General features: G+C 50.0%; 5 protein-coding genes across 5 annotated transcripts; 4 read left to right on the top strand and 1 right to left on the bottom strand.

Moving 5' to 3' along the window:
- Window positions 1-1,700: 1,700 nt before the first annotated feature.
- ACHE_20286A (M13 family metallopeptidase) lies at window positions 1,701-4,317 on the top strand (the record flags this gene model as incomplete). Its single annotated transcript, XM_043284572.1, has 5 exons — window positions 1,701-1,714; window positions 1,777-2,012; window positions 2,070-2,578; window positions 2,632-4,182; window positions 4,240-4,317. 5 exons carry the CDS (start codon window positions 1,701-1,703, stop codon window positions 4,315-4,317), a joined length of 2,388 nt encoding a protein of 795 aa, XP_043133350.1.
- A 1,286-nt stretch (window positions 4,318-5,603) lies between these two features.
- LTE1 (mitotic regulator LTE1) lies at window positions 5,604-10,660 on the top strand (the record flags this gene model as incomplete). Its single annotated transcript, XM_043284571.1, has 2 exons — window positions 5,604-5,989; window positions 6,091-10,660. The coding sequence occupies 2 exons, from the start codon at window positions 5,604-5,606 to the stop codon at window positions 10,658-10,660; spliced, it is 4,956 nt and encodes a 1,651-aa protein (XP_043133349.1).
- Window positions 10,661-11,473: 813 nt separating this feature from the next.
- Window positions 11,474-14,302, top strand: ACHE_20284A (DIL and Ankyrin domain protein; the record flags this gene model as incomplete). The annotated part of the gene is made up of 4 exons (XM_043284570.1): window positions 11,474-11,762; window positions 11,821-12,254; window positions 12,320-12,721; window positions 12,779-14,302. The coding sequence occupies 4 exons, from the start codon at window positions 11,474-11,476 to the stop codon at window positions 14,300-14,302; spliced, it is 2,649 nt and encodes an 882-aa protein (XP_043133348.1).
- Window positions 14,303-15,339: 1,037 nt separating this feature from the next.
- ACHE_20283A (uncharacterized protein) lies at window positions 15,340-16,701 on the top strand (the record flags this gene model as incomplete). The annotated part of the gene is made up of 1 exon (XM_043284569.1): window positions 15,340-16,701. The coding sequence occupies one exon, from the start codon at window positions 15,340-15,342 to the stop codon at window positions 16,699-16,701; it is 1,362 nt and encodes a 453-aa protein (XP_043133347.1).
- Window positions 16,702-22,689: 5,988 nt separating this feature from the next.
- ACHE_20282S (putative TBC domain protein) lies at window positions 22,690-25,392 on the bottom strand (the record flags this gene model as incomplete). Its single annotated transcript, XM_043284568.1, has 1 exon — window positions 22,690-25,392. The coding sequence occupies one exon, from the start codon at window positions 25,390-25,392 to the stop codon at window positions 22,690-22,692; it is 2,703 nt and encodes a 900-aa protein (XP_043133346.1).
- Between the last annotated feature and the right edge of the window lie 161 nt (window positions 25,393-25,553).

Below are 25,553 nucleotides of genomic sequence, written 5' to 3'. Positions count from 1 at the left end.
ACTCTGCAGAAGTCAAGACTGCCGCGCCACGGAAGGTCAACCCGGACATTTGTACTCTTTCGTTTCTTGGCCGGATCAGACATCTTGCCGATATTTCGATAGACAAGCGCGCTCCGTAGTCTATCGTACCTGACTCGATCTATGTTTATATCCACTCTGTGCTAGGATGCCAAAGTACGCTGTGCGTGGTCGGGTACAACGGTGATAGTACTCTCTTTCCTCAACATCAACGTTCAGTAATTGATCCAGAATGTTCCGTACATGGGTGCTCCCGGCACACATGACCGCCTGACTCGGATAGAAGAAGAATGTATGCAGTTCTCCGCACCACGTGTTTGGCGGGCGCGTTCCCGGTCGCTGCTCCCCGGTGGCTTTTCACCACCAGAAGCTCGTCTTGGCACTCCACTCCTGTCATGTGTCAATCTCGGGCCCGGTATTATTCTTCCATCCTACCAGGTTATCAGTGTTACCACCGTCTTATCATCTACCATAGTACTGTAGTAAAAAGTATGTCCCCTAATCTCCGTGACAGGGGGTGCTATTTCCCTAAGCTCCACTGCAGAGCCTGGAAAGACGTTGAAAAGGGAAGGACTTGGTCAAAATTAAGCATTCTCCATGGACAGGGGTTCCTTTTTCCCGTTAATCCTGCAAAATAATAAATTACATTGGCCGCAGACCGGTAAAAGGAGTCGGAGATGAAAATAGATGCATTATTGACCTATATTCGTCGGCATTTCTCAGCCTACAACCTACCCGTGCTGATCTTTGCCCAATGAGTTGAACCTTGCGGCGCCTGCCGAGAGAAGTCCGGGTCTTTTTGGCGGATACTGTCCGTACATGTGCAAGTATTCAGTGAACTGAAGAGGGCAGGGAGCGATCCTGTAAGTGCGTGCGCAGTTTTCCGGACTTCTAAGGACCTCAAATCGAGGCCCAGTATATCAATCGCAGTGCTATCTCGATCAGGAGCCATCCTCCTTGCAGGGTACAAGAAGATCACCATTACAGGACCAAGCATGCAACGATAGGCAGATACGCTAGTACTTCGGTAAAGAGAAGAGGCGAGTCTTGTGCTCCGTAAGCAGCAATGACAGCGGGAAGGGCCGTACAATCGATAATGTGTAGGATGTACGGACAATTCGTCCCCGATCGGTATCCAGGCACATGACCATGCGGTTCTTGAATCTCATGTGGTTCAATTTGGAGTCTGTAGGAATAATACTTCGGCGTTGATAATATCTCTTTATGGGTCCTACCCCATATCCGTTTCTAATCATGAACCATCAACTGTCACCACTCATTGGATTAAGGTTATCAAGGTTGTGGGCCCGGGGTTTCAAAACAGTCGAACTGCGGTTACTTTCCCCGAAACTCCAAACATCCCCAGGACTTTCATCTCCTCAACATTGGGGGTTTCGATGATGATGTTCTCGATCCTGAATTCAATTCTCGACCGCCTATTGGCTGACTCATCCGAGGCTGGACATGTGACTCTGCATCGCCATCACCGCCGCTATTACAATCGGCTTCGTCACCCTTATTGATAACTTCACGGTTGAGTCGTGGTGATTTCAACGCATTGAGTGAGTTGGTGAACTAAATGAAGCCAATTTCAATGCTGTTTTGACCAAATTCCGTATATACTTTGACTTCCCTCGTGCCAAGGGGGTTAGGAGTCTCGCATTCCCACCTGGAAGTACACCATGTCCAATTCTAAGTGCGTGAAACACACAGCCTTTATCCTTCATTTCATCTTTTCCCACATACTAATTCTACTAGGAGCTCGGACGAGTTCGAAGCGGCCCATCTCATAGAAGAAGGATCACATACTGTGGATGAGGAGCACCCACATCCCCATGGATCGGCGCGAGTTGGTCAATTCACCGTCGATGACTTCTTCCGCCATCCCATTAGAGCTATACCTGATAAACATCGAAAGCGATTGTCTACGTTGCTTCGATTGAGTGGAGTTTTGCTTTTGGTATTTGGTGGTTACTTCTTCTGGAACTACTTTGGTACCGACTCTCACCTTGCCCGAGTGTCGCTCTTATCGCTGATGTGATCATATATAGAGATAGAACGCAGTTGCGAGAGCTCATCACGGCCTGATGCCCCTATGCTTTGTGAATCCCCCGAATGTGTCCACGCGGCATCTGAAATACTCTATAACCTAGACCCCAACGTCGCCAATGTCGACCCCTGCACCGACTTCGACCAATATGTCTGCGGAGGTTGGCGAGCTCGTCATGACATGCGTCCAGACCAAGGGTCGATTTTTGCGGGCACTGCAATGGCAGAGAATGCTCAGATGCGACTTCGTCACATTCTGGAGGCCCCAGATGCACCATCATCGGAAGATAAAGAGAACTTTGGCAAATTGAAGGCGGCATATCAAGCGTGTTTGGATGAGTCCACTATCAACAAGCGCGGCAGCAAACCGCTGGAGCATGTGCTGGCTCAGCTGGAGGATATTTACTCCATGAAGGGAGTTTCCAACCGGGATGTCCAGAAGAATTTGACCGATGCGGTGCTGCAACTAATAAAGTTTGACGTTGAGGCACTGGTTGTTCCATCTGTTTCAGTAAGGAACCCTATGTGACTATTCAAACCTCCTTGCGTCACTGACATGTAAAGCCCGACGACCGTGATCCGGATTCTGTTGCCATCTTCGTTGTCCCCGTAGATGAAATCGGACTCCCTGCTAGGGAGTACTATAATAACACGGATACCGTGGCGGAATATACCAAGGTTGCCGAGAAAGTACTAGGAAGCTTTGTTTCCAGTAAAGACAGTATCAAGGATGTCATGACGTTTGAGGCAAAGCTTGCCAATGCCACGCCTGATACACAGACTCGCGAGGACATCACAAAGTCTTACAACCCGAGGACCATCAAGGAAACCGAAAGTCTCTTGCCGGAGATCTCGTTGTCTGACATTATCTCGGCTCTGGCCCCATCTGGCTACAAAAATGACCGCTTGATTGTGGGTTCTCCATCATACATCGAATCTCTGTCGAGTATCCTCAGCGAGACATCCCGCGAGACTGTCCAACTTTTCTTCAAGTGGAAGATAATCCAATCATTTGCGGACAGTATTGAGGATCCCAAGATTCGGCCGCTCCGGGAATTCAACAACAAACTAAGTGGCAAGGATCCCCAAGCCACGGAAGAGAGGTGGCGTAAATGTATCAATGTGCTCGATGGGGGCCTTCCTTGGAGCTTGAGTCGATTCTATATCCTTGACTCCTTCTCCCGTGCGTCCAAGGAACTTGGCGATCAGGTCATCTCCGACATCAAGGAGCGTTTCGTATTCACGCTGGACCAAACTTCCTGGATGTCGCCTGAGGTAAAGAAGCTGGGAATCCAAAAGGTTGGTAACATTGTTCAGAAGATTGGATATCCCACCAAGAGCCCGGACGTAATGGACCCATCCGATGTCGAAGAGTATTATCGGGACCTGAAACTGTCCGACGAGACTTTCTTTGAGAACCAACTCGCCATCGCCGAATTCTTGATCCAACGATTATGGTCCAAATTGGGCAAGCCCACTGATCGGAATGAGTGGGACATGAGTGCCCCGACCGTCAACGCATATTACAACCCACCTGGCAATGAGATTGCTTTCCCGGCCGGAATCATGCAGTCTCCTGTATTTTATGGACCGTCCGCGCCTTTGTACTTGACTTATGGTGCTTTTGGAGCGGTCAGTGGACATGAGCTTTCACACGGTAAGTGCGACCATTACTTCAGGCCGAAGATGAGATCGTTGACAGATCCACTTTCAGCTTTCGATTCAAGCGGTCGCCATTATGATGAAACTGGCAATTATACCGATTGGTGGGATGAAAAGACAGTGGCTGGATTCGAAGAACGTGCACAGTGCTTTGTCGATCAATACTCCGAATTCACAGTCACCGGACCGGATTCGAAGCCATTGCACGTCAATGGTCGCCTGACCCTAGGCGAGAACATTGCCGACGCGGGAGGTCTTGCAGCGGCGTTCCATGCATGGAAGAAGCGCGACGAGTCGAAGCCCGACCCTCTCCTGCCTGGCCTGTCGACGTTTAGCAAGGAGCAGCTGTTTTTCGTCTCGTATGCCAATTGGTGGTGTAGTAAGACGACAAGAGAGGCGGCCCAGTCAGCTATTTACAATGACCCACATGCGCCCAAACCTGCTCGGATTATTGTAAGTCCCTCCAACGTTTTCGTTTTCGGAAAGGATATGGGGCTAACGGGACCATAGGGAACCATGGCGAATTCTCGGGAATTTAAAGAAGCGTTTCAATGCGCGAGTCACGACCCTGTCTGCAAGCTCTGGTAATTTTGCATTGGCTTCACGAGATTATTGTTGGAACGAGTTACGGGTTACATACAGAACTTGTATGATGTTATGCAGTGGAGGGGGGAAACCTGAATCATGCACCTGTTACATCTGTACGGAGTAGTTCTCCTTTTTGATCAGTGGTTCGAAGTAATATGACGACTGTTATTTTCCGAGACTTCATATTTATTATTATGACTCCATAAGGATTCTTCTATTTTTGCCTGGAGCAATGGCAGTTAACGGCCGACAAAAAGGGGAAAAGGGAGGATATTCCCCTAATAGTCCGGCCGGATCTTCAATAGTCAGTCGGGCTCCATTGAGATGCGCCGGAGGAACGCTTTTGCTGCTAAGAATAAATGATGCTGGTGATTTTAATATGATATGACTGGAGAACGCTTCAAAAATCAGCACCGATCAGCCCCAGTTTCAATTCAGGATATTTTGGATGGTTGAGATTTTTGCAGCCAGCATACTTTTTGATGATACACCTGCATTCCATGCTACATAGTACAGTAGTAGCACTACATCACTGTTCATACATATTGACTCCTTTATTTTCCTACCTACGTATGAATGTGCCCCTGTATACTCCGTTCAGATTGTCCATATTGTCCATATATATCCTCTGCCCACCGTTAAACCCCCAAAAAGGTAAACGAATCGCGTGACTTTCTCTCTCCACCGCGCCGTTTCTTTCATTTCCTCCTTGGTCACTCTTTTTCACTCTTCTCTCTTCAGCGTCAATCATTAAACAGATCCAATCCGAGAGATTCAATGTTCAGTTCGTCATTCCCTTTTCGTTCGTCGATCGCCGTCTCTCGCTCTTTTCTTGCCCCGACAATCTGCCGTTAATTAATCTTCAGATGGAGATCTGCACCGTCGTGCTCTCTTAGCGAGTTTAGCCTACTTCGCTTGGTTCGGCTAGCATACATCATATACGAACTGCTGCTACCGCTACTCCCCTCCTTCCAGGTCTGGTCGGTCATGTCGTGTCACGGGTACAGCTTCGGGTTCTGGCTTGCGCTGTCTATGCGCTAGGTTTTCCTTTTCCCTCGCGAATTGGTTTCTTCCTTTTTCTTTTTGCTCTGGGACTTTGGTCCGCCGCGTGTGTGAGACCGAGGTCTTGGTGAAATAAAAAGCAAAAAGAGAGGACCAAAAAAAAAAAAAAAAAAAGGAAAAGAGGACTATTCCGTCACTGGTTTCGACGCTCTTTGATTTTCATCTTTCATTTTATTTTTGTACAGGCAATTCTTTGTTGAGGCTTGAATACGACACTTTCCGCGATGGAGGAGCGCCAAGTTCGCGATCCCCCGACAGATACCCATGCGTCGTCCTCCGCTCAACCCGCCGGATTCCGTTCCAGTGTGAAACCCTTCGGTAGCGCAACAGAGTCGACATTTGCGACATCTAATCTACGACGTGCGAACACAGTAGCACAAGGGGGAGGGAACATCTCGAAGAACAATTTGGAATCATCGGCGGTGGACAAGGAGAAACCCGCAGAGGTCTCGCAGCTGCGTACCAGGGACAGCCATGAGCTTCTTCAGAAACCTTTGTCGCTCAAGCGGTCACTCACGCAGCGTGGTCCGCGGGATGCGCTGGTGAATGGCAGGGGAGGATCGCATTTCACCGTGGGTAGCGTCGGTCAGAACGGGAAAATATTTCTTAGGTATTGTTTGTCTCGACCGGGGTGGCTCTGTATAGCAGAGAGGAAATAAGAGGCAGTGCGAGAAAGCAAAGAGCTGACATGACTATTTTACACCGGATTAGGCCGATTCGAAACCTGTCCATAAAAGAACCTCGTGCGCAACAACAACAACCCCTCTCGTCCTCGACAGACCCGTCGCAAAGCGAGCGTCTACATCCGAATACTGCACATAGCCATGGCCAAGGTGCCAATGATCCTCGTTGGTCGAATTCGCAGTTGTCCGAATTGCAGCCGGACGTGACTCGAGAAGAGAACGTCGTTGATGATGGCGAGTCGGTCACCACGGAATCAGCACGATCTGAATACCGTCAGCAGAACCGCCAACGGCCACATTCCTTTTCTACAATCTCGGAACATCAGTCTACCTCGAGCATTAGACCTCGTGGGGAATATCAGCGCATCGTCATTGACAGATCGGATGATCGGCGGAGAAGCGACATAGCAGAGGAGCCTTCTGCCTTCCCGACATTGGAGGTTTCTATCCCACATTACCGATTGGGGATTCCACAGTTCAATAAAACTGAAAGCCCAGCCCTGCAGAGCTCGCGTGGGTCGACCCAAGGCTACTTTCGCACATCACCCCTTCTTGGCGAGAATCTAAATAGTCATCCGTTGTCCAATGTCTTGAGTGACTCCGTGATACCAGAGAGGCCGTCCTTCGTTTCCTCCATCCTGTCCGATACTGGTGTAGAGCTGGGTCCAGATCCTACGGCGACGGAAGTCCCTATTTTCTACGAGATGAAGGAGCCAATCGAGCCTTCTGTCTTCGAAACCCTAGTTTCAGACATGGACGACGAATCAGTGGTTCGGTATATTCCTGGCACTAAGGAACTCAGCGCTGCAACCCCCGCGCGCATCGTTGCGCAAATCTCATCAGAGTCTTTTATGGACTATGAGCTCGTCTCTGACTTTTTCCTCACCTATCGTTCTTACCTTTCTCCTAGTCACCTCCTCCGCCTCCTACTTGCTCGACTACAGTGGGCAATTAACCGCTGGCAAGATGACGGACGGATCATCCGTATCCGCACGTTTGCGGCGCTTCGCCATTGGATTTTGAACTATTTCACCGATGATTTCGCCGAGGACTACGAGCTCCGGGTTTACTTTTGCGATATCATAAACTTGCTGTATAATGATGTTAAGTCTCGGGAAAATGGTGGGACAAGTGACTTGAAGATCCTCATCGACCTCAAGCGTTGCTGGCATGGCAAGTGCGCCATGATTTGGGATGCGCCGGAACTGTCATCAGCATATTATCACCAGGATAGCCCTGTCGTTCCAGGTGGTCTCATTGAGACCATAGACGGCGACCAGGGGGAACGCGCTCAGCACTTCGTGCAACCTGGGTTGCCATTGAGCATAGGTGACGACAGTGTCAACGTAGATGCTGGTCAAGAACCCACTTTGGCCCAGCATTATCGAACCCATTCCGGAGCCACGAACCAAAGCATCCCGGTGACCGTCCAGAGCGATGACCATTGCCTTGCGGCATCCTGCTCATTCCCACCCAAATCCCACAGACGTCCCTCGAACCCTCCTCCCAAGACGGCACCGCATCCTGTGCCCCTGTCGCCAGCAAAGTACGCCCATGTTCCTCCGCCACCCAAGTCGTCAACTGCGGCCTCTACAAAACGCCGCCCATTTTATACCCATGCCCACAAGCGCAGTGGGAGCTTCTCTGATTCGGTTCGAGATGATCGCGCTCCGTTACCATTGCTCAAACTTGACCAGTGGGGCATCAGTTCTCAAGAAATTCTCGACCCTGCAAGCTTGATTCGGGGAACCTTGTATCCTCCCGCTGAATCCTACATGACCATGATGGCACCCCTCTCACCGCCACTTCCGTTGGGCTCTGTCCCTGGTTTGGAGCGTCAAAGCACGGCCGATGGGACATCCAAGCCAACAACTTCAGGCTCGGGCGTCAAGACCATCATTGGATCAATTCGCAGAGCAATAAACGGGGCGAAACATGGTAACCAGAATATCTCACGACATACCCGGGGATATTCAGGGTCACCGTTTCGGGGGAAGACCTCTACCCTCCCGAATAATGTGGCTTTCGGATCAGACTACTATCGGGATCGCAAGACGACCGCGCGGTCCAAGAAACCAACACGAATAGACACCCTCTGCGATGAAGTCTTGAGGCAGTACCGTCAAGTTATTGCGGATCGGGAAGAAACGAAACAAGATCCGCCGCAACAAGAGGCCTCCATGCCTCGTCTGCAGGTGCCCCCGTCGAGGATTGGTTCGCAGGTCAGGTCACAAAGTGGGTTGACGATGGGGAGTGAATCGATTGTCATTGTGGATGATACGGGCTTGGACATACCGATGGTCTCGGGAGCGAATGGAGAACCAATTGTCGATTTTGAGCGTTCCCCAGGTTTTCTGAATGCGGGAAATGGTACAGCAACTCCGAAGACGGACTCTTTGCGCGTCCCATCTACTCGCGGGGATGATAAATACTCTCTGCGAATCTTCTACGACGACAGCGCTCCCGCGGGATCATCACACCAGCCCTCCAAGACATTCTACAATAATTCCGATTCATCTGCCTCGCGAAGGTCGATTTCCATTGGACACGCATTGCCATTCCGCAAGAGGACATCGCCCTCGCTCCGCCTCCGGAAGTACGCGTCCTTCCAAAGTATCATCTCGAGGCGTCGTCCGGCCACGAGTGCCAACGGGGAGCCAGTGCCACTCGTCGCCGACTTGAACGTTCTCCAGGATGAACCGGAGACACCTACGGGACCAATTCTACGTAGACGCCCTGGTGGTGATTTGCGCAAGATGCAGAATGGCAAAAACCGATTGTCTTACCTAAGGTCAAGATCAACTATTTCCGTTGCTGAGAGCGAACTCACTGCTTCTACTAGAGACGTGCAATCGAGACGGCAGACTAGTCTTATTCCGCCTAATCCGCGGTACTCTCTTATCCAGACGAACTCGAGCCAGGACGTAAGGCGTTCGTTTGAGGCTGCTATTGCCAAATTTGCGCAGATTCCTGATGATGATGATGGAGGTGTGGAGTCAACGTTGCTTAAGTTGGAGGGCAAGTGGGATGGCCCCGAGACTCCGAGAGCTGACGGGGAGGGATCCTCGTCTGCGCCTCATCACCGCAATATGCCTGTCGTGCTACGGCAGAACTGCAATGATGATGGATTCCAGAGACGGCCTACTTTTCTCGGTGATCCATTGACGTATTCGCAGGTTCGGGAAAGGATGCGGCCTGTGCGCCCTTATTCGGACTCTGTTGCAGAATCGGAAGAGTCGTTCTCCTCTATACCCTTGCTCGAGCGTGGACTGAGCGATGAATCGATGAAGAAGCCTCCCGCGCTGAGTCGCGTCGCTACCAACCCCGCGGCGACACCACGTGCCAGCCGTACTGATACCTCTGACTGGGACTCATCGCGGCCGTCGACGCATGTCATTAACAAGACGGAAAGTATCAGCCGTATTCCTCGAGGCTCGACAGTGCCTGTGCCTAGACCTCTTGCGCCGCGGGATCGGACTCGTCTTTCTGAATTGTCCCTTGATGTCATTGATCGCCGTGAGATATTGGATGGACGTCCCTCAACAGATTCCGCTAGACTGAGTAGGTCGTCGTATAGGATACCACCTCATCCTCTTGCTCAACCTCCGTCTCCTCCGATGACTATTCAGAACCCGCGCTCTATCACCTCTTGCGCTACGCCGTTGAACCCTGTCATTGTCCAGGCTCAGCCGCTTACACCCGATCCATCTCCAAGCCGCAGGAATGCACAACCGGACCCTTCTCGTTTCATCGACATGCAGCAGGACGTGCTTTCGAGATCCGAGAATGGCCAGCAGCAACCAAGCCCTGTTGCTGCGCCTGACGTGGACCACGTGCCTTTCATCCTCGCTTGTGAGTCGCAGCTCCTCGCCCAGCAGTTAACACTGGTGGAGATGGCAGCCCTGAGCGAGATCGACTGGCGCGACCTGGTCGAAATGCGCTGGAGCAGCGGCTCCCCGACAACCCTGAGCTGGGTTCAATTCCTCACTTCTGAAGACCACCGTGGCATCGACCTGGTGGTAGGCCGTTTCAATCTGATGGTTAAATGGGTACTTTCGGAAATTGTCCTAACACAGGATATCCATGAGCGCGTTCAAACGATCAGCAAGTTCATTCATGTTGCGGTGCACGCGAAGCGGATGTGCAATTACGCCACTATGCTTCAGATCGCTATCGCGCTCTCGTCAATTAACTGTGCCCGATTGGAAAAGACCTGGTCACTTGTCTCGCCTGAGGACAAGCGATTATTGAAAGATATGGAGGCGCTCATCCAGCCTGTTCGCAACTTCCACGATCTTCGTGTTGAGATGGAGACTGCGAATCTGCAGGAGGGCTGCATTCCTTTCGTTGGTCTCTATATCCACGACCTTAATTACAACTCGCAGAAGCCGGCGCAGGTTACTACGCAGGCTGGGGAGCCATTGATTAACTTTGAGAGACATCGCACAACCGCGAGGATTGTGAAGAATCTGCTGCGGTTGATTGATGCGAGTACGAAATATGCATTTGAGCCTGTACAAGGGGTTATTGAACGGTGTCTTTGGATTGCATCGTTGGATGAGGAGGGAATCCAGACGCGGAGTCGGGATCTTGATTGATCTTCGCTTTCATTCTTTATTCTTACCTTATTCCTCCCTTTCTCTTCCTTTCGTTTGTTCTCTTGATGCTCTATTACCGTCTGTTCATTGTATGTCTATTTCGTGTCGCATTTCTCGTATTCGTTTCGGTCTTTTGTTGGATTATTGTATTGCATCTCAGCGCAGCACTCGTTCTTGTTTTCTATTTTTATTGTGCTTTTTCTTCTCTTTTGTCTCGGCTCTGATTGACTAATGTGCATTTCCGGTGCTTGTTGACGATATGGGATTGGGATGATTGGATGGATGGGATGAATTCGGATGGATTCATGCATATGCATCGAGTATGGGGTTTCTTTTGTCGCATATGGTGTGGTTTTCTGTACTCTATGTAAATTTTTCCTGCATTTTCTTGCTATACTTGGGGGCTATCCGGGTTGCATTACTTGATTGGGATGGACTGGGGAATAAACAGCATAGCTATGTATCTACAACAGAATAATGGATAATGGTGTACATGTGCCACTCTATAAAAAGTGTACAACTAACCTTATAATTTCAGAAGAAGTCGTACCTCTGACAGGAGCGTGTTCGAGGTTCATTTGTAGTGGAGTCTCCCCCATACAAAAATGCATCAACTGCCACTCTTGACCTACGTAGTGTCAGGCCGCCCTCCACTCTGCCTTCTGCCTTCTCCTGTTCGTTGCCTCCCGGCTCTTTCATTTACTCAGTCATTCACTCCTTTCTCACTATTTTCCCTCCTATTTTTCCTTCATGGAGGACTATTTCTTTACACCTTTTGCGATTCCCCCGGAAAGTTGAACACAGTTCAGTTGCATGTGCCCGCCCTCCTGCATAACTCCCACCACCACCGGCGTCGACACCGCTACGGCCTACCCACTGCCCACGATGGACAACGAGACTCGCGCGGCCTCGTCATCGCTAGACTTTGGTCGCGACGAGAATAATCTTAATACCGATGATGATAATAACGACGACCTGGGCGTCCCGAATAAAAGACATACCCTCACCACCACATTACCCGATGATTTGCCCAAGTCGTTGGACGACCGTCGCTCGGTCCCGGTGTTCCCGCAGGAGACTGAAATATATGATGCTTGGATGGGTATCTCTCATCTTATCCCAGTATCAAAGTGAGTATGCTAACCAATGTGTGTGAACAGGTCAATCCCAATTCCTAACTACCCCCGTGGCCGCAAAACCCCTAACCTTCAACCTCGCCCTGGACGACCACTCGCACGACGACGAACATAACCTCCAAGCGCAATACGGCCGCGGCATGCTCGATGTTGACAAGGATGTCGAAGACACCGCGCGTCTCGAAGACAGCGACGCCCGGTTAATGGAGATGCTTGCGGCGCAGGCCGCGCACCGCGAAGTGGATTCTTTAGGCGCGGACGAGGATAGCATCGCGGACGATGAGAAGCTGAAAGATTCGGAGAAGAAGGATATCCTACAGCGGGGTTTGAACATGGCGGCGAGTAATGGGGATGTAGAGCGGGTGAGGAAGTTGTTGAATGGGAAGGCGAGGGAGTTTGTGGATGTGAATATGCCGGATGAGGAGGGAACAGTGCCGTTGATTTATGCTAGTTGTTTTGTATACAACCCCCACCCCCATCTCCTTCCTGAGTGTTTTGGTTCTTTTGGCTAATTGTGTGACAGGGACACCAAGACGTTGTTTCGGAGCTTTTGGACGCCGGCGCGCATGTCGACCAGCAGGATCGCAATCAGTGGAGCGCGTTGATGTGGGCAATGACGAACCGACATAAAACCATCGCGAAGATTCTTTTGGATCATGGAGCGTCGCCGGATATCAAGTCGTCATCTGGTGGGACGGCTTTCGATTTCGCGCAGCCGGGAAGCGAGATTTCTGAGTATCTGAATGAAAATGGATACCATTTTGGAAGCGCGGTTGACGACGATTTCTACGATTCTGGATTTGGGCATAGCCGGTTTGAAGAGGAAATTGCGGAAATTGGGATGAAACGGCGCATGATGATGGAAGAGAGTGCTATTAACTTGGAGGTTGATCTGTCTAGTCTTGGGCTTGACGAGAAGCTTGATGTGAGTTGTTCTCATTCGACTATGGATATGCTAGTCTAACTTATATGTTCTTCATAGTCTGCCGACGACGCGGATCTCGAAGAGGATCAACAAGAATTTGTATGGGACAAGTGTTTACACGATCAAATGTTTGTGTTCCAGGATAACGAGTTGGAATGGATATTGGATATCATCATCACCAACATGACGCCCCAACGATCACCCTCTCAGAAACCCGTCCCAGCCAACCTACTCTTCCTCAGTGCGCGATATGCCCATTACCACGCTAGCGAGGAACTACTGGAGCAACTGTTGGTGTCGGCTACTGAAAAGATTAACGACGTGGTGGAGCGCCATCAATGGGATATGACGATACTGGCATTTTGGATGTCGAACGCGACGCTGCTGCTGCATTACCTGAAGAAAGATACTGGGTTGATGGAAGCTACCGTGGATTTCCAGCAGCACCTGGCGGAATTGATCAATGAGATCTTCATCCTGATTATCCGGGACGCTGAGCGTCGGATGAACAAGGTGCTGGAACCTGCCATGCTGGACCATGAGACGATTCCCGGTCTCGAAGACGTACATTTTCAAAATGAGTGGAAGCTCTTCCGGGGCAAGTCCAAGGCTAAACCGCCAGAACCGGCGGAAAAGCGCTTTCGACCCCCGTCACCGCGGCGGCGAGCCCAAATCTCCCCGCGCAATATTACGTCGCTGCTGTCGTCGACGCTGTTTGTGCTTGACTTATATGATGTGCATTCGGTTATTACGACGCAGATTCTGTCGCAGCTGCTTTACTGGGTCAGTGCGGAGATCTTCAACCGTATCATGACCACGAAGCGATACCTGGCACGGACGAAAGCGATGCAGATTCGGATGAACATCTCAGCACTGGAGGACTGGGCGAGGGCTAACAACCGCCAACCGGAACATTATGAGAATGGGTCGACAACGTGTACTGGCGAAAGCACCATGGACGCAGCGCGGCGGCATCTGGCTCCTGTGATTCAGCTCCTGCAGTGGCTGCAGTGTTTCTCGTCGCTGGGCGACGACTTCGAATCGCTCGTGACGACTTTGCTGCAACTGCAACAGCTGACACCAGCGCAGCTTCTTCATACGGTCAAATCGTATCGACCTGAAGTGGGCGAGAAGGGCCTTACCAAGCCGGCAATGCGATTCCTCATCGATCTCCAACGGGACTATGACCTGCTATTCCGGGAACAGGAAAAGATCCAAGAGAACAAAGCTAAGGCTGCTGAAGGCGCTGCTACACAGTCGGCTCCCACAACAACGGACGGACAATCGCGTCCTCAAACACCTCCACCAAAAGATACGCCGCAAGGGCACGGCTCACCTGCAGCAAGAAGCATGGCTTCGCCAGGCTCGATACGATCAGGGACGGCGGCACGATTCGACGACCGCAGCACCACCGAGCTGTTTTTGGACCCGTCCATGACGCTTCCCTTCTCCTTGCCTACCAGCACGGATATGTTGATAAGTTATGGTGCTGGATGGGGCGGGACGAATCGTGAGCGCGCAAGGAAGTATATTCCTACTGTTCCGCCGGAAGTGCTGAGTCGGTTTGATCGGGAAGCCTGATTTCTTTCTGGTAGAGTGGGAGTTAACTGTGCAAGTGATATCTAAGCAAGTGATACCCGGGAAGGAGATTTGTATGTATGTGCATGTAGAAGGGTTTGCTTTGGGAGTATTTTGTCGTATGTACTTTGGGACGACAAAAGGCATATCTTGCTTGACCTTGCTTCTTTTTGGATGTATTTATCTACTGTTAAGGTAGGAAAATCTCAATGAATCATGATAGACCTCAATCCGTCCGTATTGAGCACATGCGTGACTCGCCCTTGTTTTAGGGATCTGTCCCGTTCCTAATCCGGACGATTTCCAGGACGCGCAGCCGTGGGGCCATCCAGCACAAGCAACCACGGAGAACTAGCCGCATTGTCCATTCTTCTCCGTGCTTTTCGTACTTTCACTGAACAATCGGTCCGAGCCGAAGAAATTAGGATTGCTTACAGTGCATAGACTTTGGGTCGGGGGAATTCTTATCTTATTAGCGAGGTTAATCCACTCTCGTCGTCAGCTCCAGGCATCGGTCCACGCAATGGGCGTTTTGGGGCCGGTCCACCGATGTTTCTGGCTGTCGGGGAACCTCGGTATTTCCTTTTTCGTTTCTTCTCCTTTCCTGGAGGCTTGGTGAGGATATAGAGTGCGATGTGTTATCTTAATATGCAGTGCAGCCTTGAATTTATGCTGTGTGGGAAGTCGTTCCTGGCTTCCCCTCTGCGCTTAGTGGGCTTCCTGATGCGGTTAGCGGGGAGTGGAGACTGTCCCGATGTGGTAAGCGGCGCTTAACCCCTTCCTGTTTGGGACTTTGCCCGATCGGGAAATCCCCTCTCCGTCTCGTCTTTCTAGGCTTCGATTTTCTTATTTTTGTCCTTTTTGGCTTCTCTCATTTTTGCATCCAGCGTTGTTTTCTTTCTCTTTCTTCTTGTAATGATATGATGATAGCAATGACGACTGGCCGCATATGATATTGATGACAATTCATTGATGTTCGTTCTTGTTGATCATGGACAGCACTTGATAGCACATCATTGGAGCTTACACCCGTCTCTATCATGCTGCTCACCTTGAAACCTCCTACTCCGGCTCGTATGGCGCAGAATGGGATCAAAGGCCCCTCCCATGAATACTCCGTTATCCGCCAATCCATCCCCTCGTTTCGCGACTCGTCCGTCCCGTTTCGTCAGCCCTCAGTGCCTCCTTCCCCGAATACACATACAAACACAACTACGAACACGACCCCTTCCTCCGCAAACATGGACCCCTCCTCGCGCAGAAGCCTACCACCACCGCCCTCTAGAACCTTACCACCCCCGCAGCTGACAGCTGCACATACGCCGCCACAACTCCCTCCTCCCCCGCCGTCGTCGCAATGGCACTGCGGGGACAAAGACCCATCGATGCATTTATGGCTTCAGGCAAGAGCAGAGGAAGATCGGAGGAAACAGGAGGAGGAAAAGGCGCGACAGGAGACGCTGAGGTTGGAACAGCGCGTGGTTGAGCATAGTATGCTGCGTGATGCTTTGCAGGCTGGAGTGCCGCCGCATATGATTCCTCTGATTTTTGCTGGGATTAGTGGTGGTGGGCTTCCGCAGGCTGCAATTGATTTGGCACAGCAGTATGTGTCACATTCGGTGGCACAGGCACAGTGCCAGGGGCCGGGGCCTGCAGTGGCTTCGATGCCTCCTCCACCGGCTCCTCCTGCACCACCGCCTCCGCAGCATCACCCGCATCACCATTACCACCAATCGTCAGGATCGGATATGCCATCATCTACGTTTCCGCGTCCACCTGCGCCGTTTACGCACCGACATTCGCATTCAGGGTCCATAGACTTGCGTCATTCTCATCCCGTTCCGCCAAACGCACTATACAATCCACAACCGTCAGTTCCGACTCCTGGGGAGATTTTGCCATCACAACCACCTAACATATCCCGGGGTTCTTCGCCTGTTAGACAATCACTCGGGCAATCTCCGTTCCCTCCTAGTGGTCCCCCTTCGTCTTCATCGTTGCCTCAGCCTTCGATCCCTCCCAGCAATAGTACACAACAATACACACAAACATCATCCGCCTCTACACCTCAATCCGCTGCGAACAACGAATATCAGTACCGACCACGTCAATCGACCTCTATATATTTCCATCATTGGGTCCCGCCAGGGCAACAGCCACCGTCTGGAAAGTCGCAAGAGTCCACGCCAGGTGGAAAAGCAAGCCAGGAGCCTTCTGCAGGGAAACCGTCAGAAAGAGAAAAGGAGCCTACGCCGGCATCATCAGGCGCCCACTCACGGAGTGTTTCAGAGGACCACAGCTCTCCCAGTCGGAAACGAAAGGCCCGAGGCACGCATCAGCCGGCACCGGTACCGTCGTCTCGCTCGAGGCAGAGTTCGATTGCACGTGATAGCGTGCAATGAGATTAACGGGATGTTTCTCAATATATGCTGCATATATACCTTTGTCTGTATTTTTACTTTCCTTATTACCTTGGCAGGCTACAACGATCAATGCTTTTGGCGCGAAGAGCGCTGGAGAGGGCAACGCCCGTCACGTGATGATATATCCACGGAAAGAACTGGCTACTGCTTCATGAGCTTGCGTTTACCAGCTAGATATTGATAATGACAGGTACGTATCTCATATGATACCTATGAGGCCCATCAGCCGGTAGCGGTGGCCTCTAATTGTCTCACTGTCATATGCATGATTGGTACCGGGATACCTCTCAAATTAGTCTCAGGTATTCAGATTTTCCCGTTTGCTGTGCATTGTGGTCTGTCTGGATAGTAATGCATACATGAGACCTGGGAAAGGGATTTGGTCCACGACTCGTGTATACTAATTATCGATTCGTGTCTTTAAGTGAGAATATAGTGGCCTGTATAGTTGCTACACTCAAACTTTTGATCCTTACTTCGCAAGTTGGCCTGAGTTCAGCGCCATAGTCGCTAATTTTCTTTCTTTTTTTTTTTTTTTTACGATAAAAGCCGTAGGAACACCATGGCGGACAGTTGCGATTACTGGTAGATAAACACGTCGAAATCAGGCTCAGTAGATGATGTAGATTATTTTGATTATTCTTTTTAATGAGACTGCTTAACACTTAACTGTATACACTTGATTGCCCGTTTCCTCTGCACCTGGTTCCTTCCTTGAGATTGTCGTCCTTCCTGATTTAGCTCTTTCCCGGAGGTTGCCACATCCTTGTTCCTTCCTAATTCAGGCCCTTTCAGTTCCGCAGTTTTCCCCTCTTTCCTTTTAGTACTTTATTCCTCCCATATCCATTCACTGCTTTACCTTAATGTCTCATTCCTCTTTCTTCCAGTCCAACCCATTGAGAAGATTCAGACACTATCACCTGCAACCATGATCTGGGAAACATGAATTTACGGAACGGTCAGCATCCAAAAACTCCCTGGAGCAAACGATTGGTATCAATCTATGAATAAAGTTGCGACGCTTTCTTCAAAGTTGTCGAATTCAATGACCAGTTTCTCCGTTCATCTAGCCCGTGGCCTCCAGCCAGGTTGGGACTTCGTGGCTTTTGTCCATATATATGCCCGGGATGCAACGAAGTTGCCCCGAAAGAGATACCAAGCTGTGTCTCCAAGGCCATTGGGTCACCTTTTTGTGATATTTGGGTCGTATATTTGGGAATGGCTAAAGGCGACATACCCATTGCTGTCGCCAGACAAAATCGTCGACAAATTTAACGACGTCGTCACAGCAAGCGATTGACAGTTACAATTATTATAGGAAAACAGGCGGAGGCCTGGAACGAAAGAACTGAGACACACCACAGCCTGGTTCTGCGGCCATCGCACAGCTGGAGATGACGTGCACCAGAAAAGATCGGTTGACCAAAGAGCTCGATGCCATCCGAAACAGGAACAACGAATTTGAGAAGAAGCTGGAGGCAGCCTGCACCGAGAGGTGCTGGTTGAAATCCTTGCCTCTACTCTCGACGATGTCGAATTTTCTGGGTTTCATCGCAAACACCAGCTGTCCTTCTCGAGCTCCCCAGGCTCCATGAAGCAATTTACCTACCCCAACTCCACTCAACTACGCTTCCGTTGTCCTTGCATTTTTGGTCTTTCCTGGAAGTTGCCCGTCCTTTCCTCATTTGGCTCCTCCCAATTGCCATCCGATAGTTTCCTCCAATGCCCTTGCGCTTTATCTGAGACAAGCCAATCTCCCTGTCCATACGCTCTGCGCCAGTCTACACCAGCGTCGAGCACGAGTGTGAATATCTGATGTCTACATCTAGATCAAGTCTCTTCATTACTCCTCTCCTGTATTTCGTTTCTCTCCTCTAGGCTTGAAAAAATTCTAATTCGATTGCCTTTTTACCCCATTATTAACGATGCTGTTCCCTTGGTTAGTGTGCTGCTTTTTATACCGCTTAGAAGGTAATGGCATTTCTTCCTGTATTATATAGAGCGTCCTTTCCTGCAAAGGTACCTTCTTTGGTCGACTAGCGTAGTATACAGTATCGCAAAGCCTATCATATTACATTGATTCCATACATATAGACCTTACATCTACGTTTATTGGCGCTCGCTTTGAAACCCTGTTCCTGTGGTTCTACCTGTTGTAGAAACGCAGCTTCTCGCAACCGGCGCACCATGCCCATTGGCTGTCCTCAAGTTGGACAAGTAACTTCATTCTTCGATAATTTTTTAGAACCTTTCTCGCTGGCGGTCGCCATTAATAATACATATCGTCAGTTGCATAAATTGTTCCAAAGTATCGATACAGACCCTTTCAGGTCAAGGCTAAGCAGACTTGGCTGGCTGGTGGTAGATAGGAAGTTATGTCGAGGACGATTTCCATCGAGAGATTGGATATATCACATTGTAACTTTCGAAGGGAAAAATCCGGTATTCGATAAAGGATCTTCCGGTATGGTCTGGAGGATAAAAGTATAGACATACTGAGAAGTGATTTGAAAATTTGTATGAACGTAAGAAGGGATTCCATTCTGTTAATTTGAGGTTATAAAAAATATATGTGACGTAGTTGACATTTAAATGCCTAAGGGATCGAATATCCAGAGGGACAAATTAGTCGAGGGATTTGAAAGAATGACTGCGAGCTGAGCTCTCCGGGCTCCATCAACACTCTGAGTCTGTACCAATGATAGGCCTAGGAATGTCTTTCTCGTGGCATGCTTACGAGATTCAATCCGTGGCGTCATGAGTACTATCTTGATCGACTAGTTTAATGTATAGAATAGTGTCTACTTTTTGGTTCCACGTTACTGCCTCGCCATTAATGGCACGTCAAATATACGCCTACGTTTGTTGGGGGGTCATTTCTGCAAAACCCAATCCCCCGTGACTTCGAAAAGAAGTAAAGCCAGCTTATAGCACCACAAGATATAGACACAGAAACCGAGAAGTGCTATAGAACGGCCAAAATCAGAAGAGAGGGAGATTGTAATAGCATCGTTACGTTCTGCTGAGAGGACAAAAGAGATATACTCTAGATCATGCCATAATACAGACGGTAGCTTCTACTACGAGGACTGGAATACCGCAGCCTGCTTGACCTGGCAGTGAACATGCCCAACTAGGAAACTGCACTAAAAAGAATAAGAATCGACGACCCCATTCACTGCATGTGATTGACGAGTCAGCTCAAAGAAACGAACACCGCGTGGGCCCAGTGGATACCTCGGGTTCCTCCGCTGGCAATCAAGATTCGCCAAGCACCAATAAAAGATGCCAAGATGCAACACGGGAAGACTTAGCGGTCGATCATTTCCGTAAAACCCTAAGCGAGTCCGCTTGGTTGGCGGCTAGGAATCACTGCGGCACTATAGTATGGGTCAATAAAGGGTCAAGGAATTGGGTAGATAAGGCTGGGGGTCCTGTGTTTTTGTTTCTCCTATATCCCACCCCACAGTTGGGACTGTTTGGTACTCTTCCCCCGATATGGGATCAAACAGTCCATGGTCTCAACAGCGGGTATGGCTGGCGCTAGTCCGGTTGTCTTTGCTGTGTATAATTGATGTGGTTTGGAATAAATGCAGACGGCAATAATGAACACCCGCTACTAATTCAATTGATTCCCGCGGGCCATTGTACCTGCCAAACATCCACCTCATTCCAATGTCGCGACGCCCACAATCTCAACTTTAAACAAAGACCAATGTAACGCCTTTTTCCCAGATATGTACGAGAATATCCGCCAGGGCGTTGCACATTGGACGAAACGAGCAGGCATAACTACCAAAGGCCTGAACGACACACCTCTAGAAAATGACATGGCCCGAGCCAGTATCTACAACGGAGAACTCTATGTCATCGCTACCCCAAAGGCGAAGACCACACGCGCAAAATCATCGCGACTCTATCGGTCATGTCTCGTGTTCTATCCGCCACGCTAAACCACTCCACCATTCCAAATATCGAGTTCTTTTTTTCCGTCGAGGACCGGGTAGACGATGTGAATACCAATGGGCATCCAGTATGGGTGTACTCCAGAAAAGCAACCGAGGAATCTGTATGGCTCATAGCGGAATTCGGATTCTGGTCATGGGGCCACTTGAGCAATGATATCGGGCCTTATCATACACAGGCTATGGATAGAGTGCTTGCTACTGAGTCTGAGCTGTCTTTTTCCGAAAAAGAGAAAAAGCTAGTCTGGTGGGGTAAAGTAAGCTTTGCGCCCAAGTTGCGCCGTGCATTGCTTGCTGGATACTGCACGGGGCAAGAAATGGGGTGATGTGAAGGAATTGGATTGGAGCCGAAAGGCGAATTTACTTTCTATTGAGGACCATTGTCGGTATATGTTTATTGCGCATGTTGAGGGTGTGCTATTTTCCATTCCTCCTTTTTCTTTGGATAGTAAGTATTGATTGATATACAGGCCGCGCATACTGAGCATCCCTCAAATACCGCCACGCATGCCGCTCCGTCACATCGCCTACAAACTCCAATACATACAGCACCATCACTACCTCCTTGCCCCCTCAGGGTCGCACCAGAACTACGTAGAGATCTAACGGGACTTCTCAGACCCCCCAGAAGCAATGGAACATCTTCTACAAAACCCAACAAGGCAGAAAAGTTCGCTAATGACAAAATCAAAACATTCTGTGAGCGATACCCAACCCCCGCTGCGGAGGCGTGTTACTGACGGGAACTGTGGGATGGATGGGCGGATGTTTTATGGAGAGACATGGGAGGGAATGAAGTGCCGGGATATAAACGGGGGATGAGTGCTGCTGGACAGTGGGATATGTTGCGGTTTTCGTTTTCGGAGTAGGATTATATCATATAATAAGTGTATATAGACACCCATGCAAATACACATACGCCCTAATGTACAGTTCTAATCAGTGGGTTGTGGCGTTCTTGGTTGATAAGGGGGCGAGTATTGATGTGTGAGGCGAAAGGTAGGATGGTGGTTAAGGAGGCGGCGTATTGAGAGGCGTTTTTAGATGGAATTAGGCGTGACTCACTAGAGTGCCTAGGGAGCACTGGCTTATTGATACGATATATTACAGTCACAGTGATGAGGAAGGATTCCTCAGAATAAACAGGTTCAGATCTTTTATTGAATGCCACATAGGCAACACATGTAATAGTAATGTAGTGAGTAGTAAATCATGTGTTTAGGGTAAACAACAGGGAAAACATGTAAGAAACAAGACGCAAGATTAGATATACGCAGTAAGGAAGGAACAGTATATCGTGGTATACCAACCAGTAAACAAGACATGATGATGGAACGAGAAATGGGAATAAGCAGGACAAGGGAGTGGATGACAATCTAGGAAAGGAATAGAGATTGTTTAAATAAAGCGGTAACAAAGGAGAGTAAGCGTACAAAGACAGACAGTAGAGAGTGGACGTTAAGCACAGTTTTGGTACGCAGCTAAATAAACAAGTGGATGAGTATGAATGACGAGGCATCAGATGTAAATTAATCACTCCTCCTTTTTCCAAGGAGAGGAAATTATAAAAGGATTTTCATCCATTTAAAGTCCGGTCCGGAAGCAGTCGTGCTCCTCAAAAATCGTTTCAGACTCCTTTCTCAGCTAATTCGAACGGGGTCAAAAGAAGATAGAATCAGAGGCCAAAGCCCGGTATTAAAATCGTATTTCCTATAGGGAGGAAGCTGGCAAGTGCCCTTCCGGACCAGAACCGATACCAAGAAATCATAATATGAAAAGCATAAACAAGAGGTATATATAAATCGGGGTATTCATGAGAATTAGGATTAAGATCTCCTTTCCTTTTCGGTTGAAATCGAAATCATCAGAGATATCATTCGGTTGCGTGCGTATATCCTCTGCGCAAGAGGAAAAAGAAGAGTGATTATTAGGCATAAAGGGGTTGTCTCGCCGCACCAGCAACGAATAACAACAGAGGGAAACGAAAACACTGTTTGATAAATCATGAAAACTTTTTCCGGTGATGGACTTTCCATTCCGCTTTGGCAACTCGCATGAACAACTCGATATCTTTGATCGGCACCCAACTGGTGAGAACTTTCATGGAGTTCTCAAAGTCAGATTCGAGGATAATCTCCCGCATTCCGTCTATTAGGGCTGCAGAAGTAGCATGAAGGACATCCAGTCCTTTGCCAAAGCCGCTTGTCTGAAGTTGCTTGGACCCTTTAAGCGGGAGGACCGAATGCGACGGTGTTGGGTCTGCATCGCCAAGGAGCATGAAGACGTCCCAGACCCGCAGTTGGGCCGGAAATGGAATCGAGTAGTTGAACAATGTTAGATACCAGCGGGTGCCATAGGCCGTTGGTGGGATGCCATTTTCATTCAACTTGGCGGCGACTTCACCACCCTCCAACCATTCTCGTTCAAAGTCACCGAGAGCCTCCATCAAACCAGCGAAGCCATGTTCGTACAGACGTTCCAGGCCTCGTAGCTGCCAAAGACGAACGAGCATGATAAATGTATGCTCTTCATCGTAATAAGCCAATAGTGTCGCGGCCAACGCTGCCATGCCTTGAACGTAACCGGTGTCCGGAAAGTACAACGACATGGCGTGCAGAACACGGAACAGCAACCGTTGTCCACCGCGATAACGTCTCCGGAACATGATGTGGCTGGTGATGGTTCGTGGCACATCGATATCGATCTGCACATCATCCGGCGACGAGACGTACTGGAACTCATGATATGCTTCCACCAACTCTGTTTCACTAGGACTGTCGCTACGCTTTCTGGCACTTGCTTCGAGGAACGAGTACCATGCTGTCGAGCGCCATCGATCAGGGATGCCCTTCCAGGTGCGTTCGATGAGTTTTGAACTCTGCGTGTCGAACTCGAACTTCATGCCACCGCCATCTTTGTTCTTCTTGGATGGTCGAGCCATCTTGGCCCACTTGTCTTCTCGCTCCCACTCTTTCCTTTTCATGGCGCGCGCCGCGGCGGAATCGAGCCCATTGGCAGAGTCAACTGCATTAACAGGTAGTGTGAGCATGTCGGCTGCCTCGTCTGTAAACCGGCGATCGCGATTGTGCGGAAGATGGTTCGCAGCGTGGCGAAATCGCGACGTTGACCGCCGCATTGGCGAGCTATATGTACTTTGAGAAGAGGATGGACGGATCGAAGGTTCAGAGAACTTGCGTGTGGGTGAACGTCCGGTGAAGGAGCGGTTACTTGCCAGGGCCGATGGAGGGCGAATCGAGTGTTTCCGCCGAGGTGTCTCAGAAGAAAGAAGCAGACTCGTAGCAACTCGCTGGATCGGGTTGGGTTGATCTGTAGTGTCGCCAGAGCTCGTTTGAGGATGACGGATGAAACCGTATCTATCGACGTCGCCTGCTCCAATGTTCTGCCAGTACTCGATACCACCTGCCAGCTCATTGGTTTCCTTTTTGAGCATGGACTTTCGTTCGGGCTTCACTGTCGACAGCCGTTTGGTCCCAGCATCACTCGGAGCATCAGAAGCAGGCGTCTCTGCTGCTTCCTCCCACAGAACACCATTCTCCATGGCCATTGAGTCGGCCACTTCAGAGTCACTCACATTTTCCTCCCCCTTTTCGTACATCAGTCTGACGCGCCGCGACAGCATGTCCTCGTCCGCAGAAATCGCTCGGGACGGGATGCTTATTTGGCGCCTAACACGAAGCGAAGCCGATGGCTTCAGAAATCTTGGCTGGGCGCCATGGAATTGCGGCTGTTGTACGTCACTTTGGTCATCCGCAGAGGAGGCAGGCGAAATTGGTGTGGCTTCCAATTGTTTATCTTGTTGCTCTTGCGATTCAGGTTGTTTAGGTTCTTCTGGCTGTTCTACTAATTTCTGCTCGCTTTGTGAATCATCTTGTGGCGGCTCCTGTTGGGGCTCTTTAGCTCCTTGTTGTCCCTCATACTGAGACTGTTCTGGCTGCTTTGGTGGCGGTTGTTGTTGTTGTTGTGGTTGCGGTTGCAGTTCGGGTTGCGACTGCGACTGCGCTTCTCCTGATTTTTGTTGCGACGGATGCTTGATAAGGCTTCCGCGCTTGGAGAACTTCATCGACTGTGGCCCAAGGCCATCCAATGACCCAGTGGGAATATCGAGCGAGATACCGCTGAATTGGGGATCCATCTGAGGTACAGGAGGCGGAGGTGAAGGAGGACAAACAGAACACGTCGGTCTGTCGAGCTCCGCGGACCTCCTAGTCCTTAAACCGCCCCATTTGCGCTCCGACCAGCGCGAGCCGGGGCGAGACCCGGGGCGAGAGCCAGGACGCGAACTGGGGCGGAGACTGGCAGCATCGTTCACAATAATGCTAGGGATACTGCGCAGGCTGAGGCCCGAATTATCCCCCTCCGACCGGATCGTCCTGCTATCCTTTCCTGCCAGCCCTGTCTCCGGGAACTTATTTCCATGCGACGAGGTCGGGGAGGCCCGTGGCTGGTCGCCTGCGCCGCCAGGACCAGTAGCACCGCCTGCAGATGACGAACCGGTGGTGCTGATGGATCGGGATCTGGATTCGGAGTCGACGGAGGAGGCGCCGGGGGTCGATAAGGAGTCGGATCTGGTCGTGCTATCTTCGTAGGGGATGGCGTGGAGAGTCGAGCCCGTGCTAGCAGTAGTAGCCGTCGTAGTGGTAGATGGCATCACGTCCGCAGGGAATGAAGTAGGTCTCTCATCCATAATCTTTTGGCATGACTTGTGATATTTCTTTTACCTTCTTCTCGCCCTTTTTCCTTTCACTGGAATTAGTGGCTGGGAGAGAAGGCGACTGGGAGATCGAAGGGGGGGGGCGACGTTATAGGGAGGCGGGGATAGAACAGAGTCAGGAATTTCGAGAGCAG

The sequence above is a fragment of the Aspergillus chevalieri genome, chromosome 2 (assembly GCF_016861735.1).
Source record: "Aspergillus chevalieri M1 DNA, chromosome 2, nearly complete sequence".
NCBI lineage: Eukaryota > Fungi > Ascomycota > Eurotiomycetes > Eurotiales > Aspergillaceae > Aspergillus > Aspergillus chevalieri.
The sequence above is the reverse complement of the archived record's forward strand: the minus strand, read 5'-3'. Positions and strand labels throughout refer to the sequence as shown.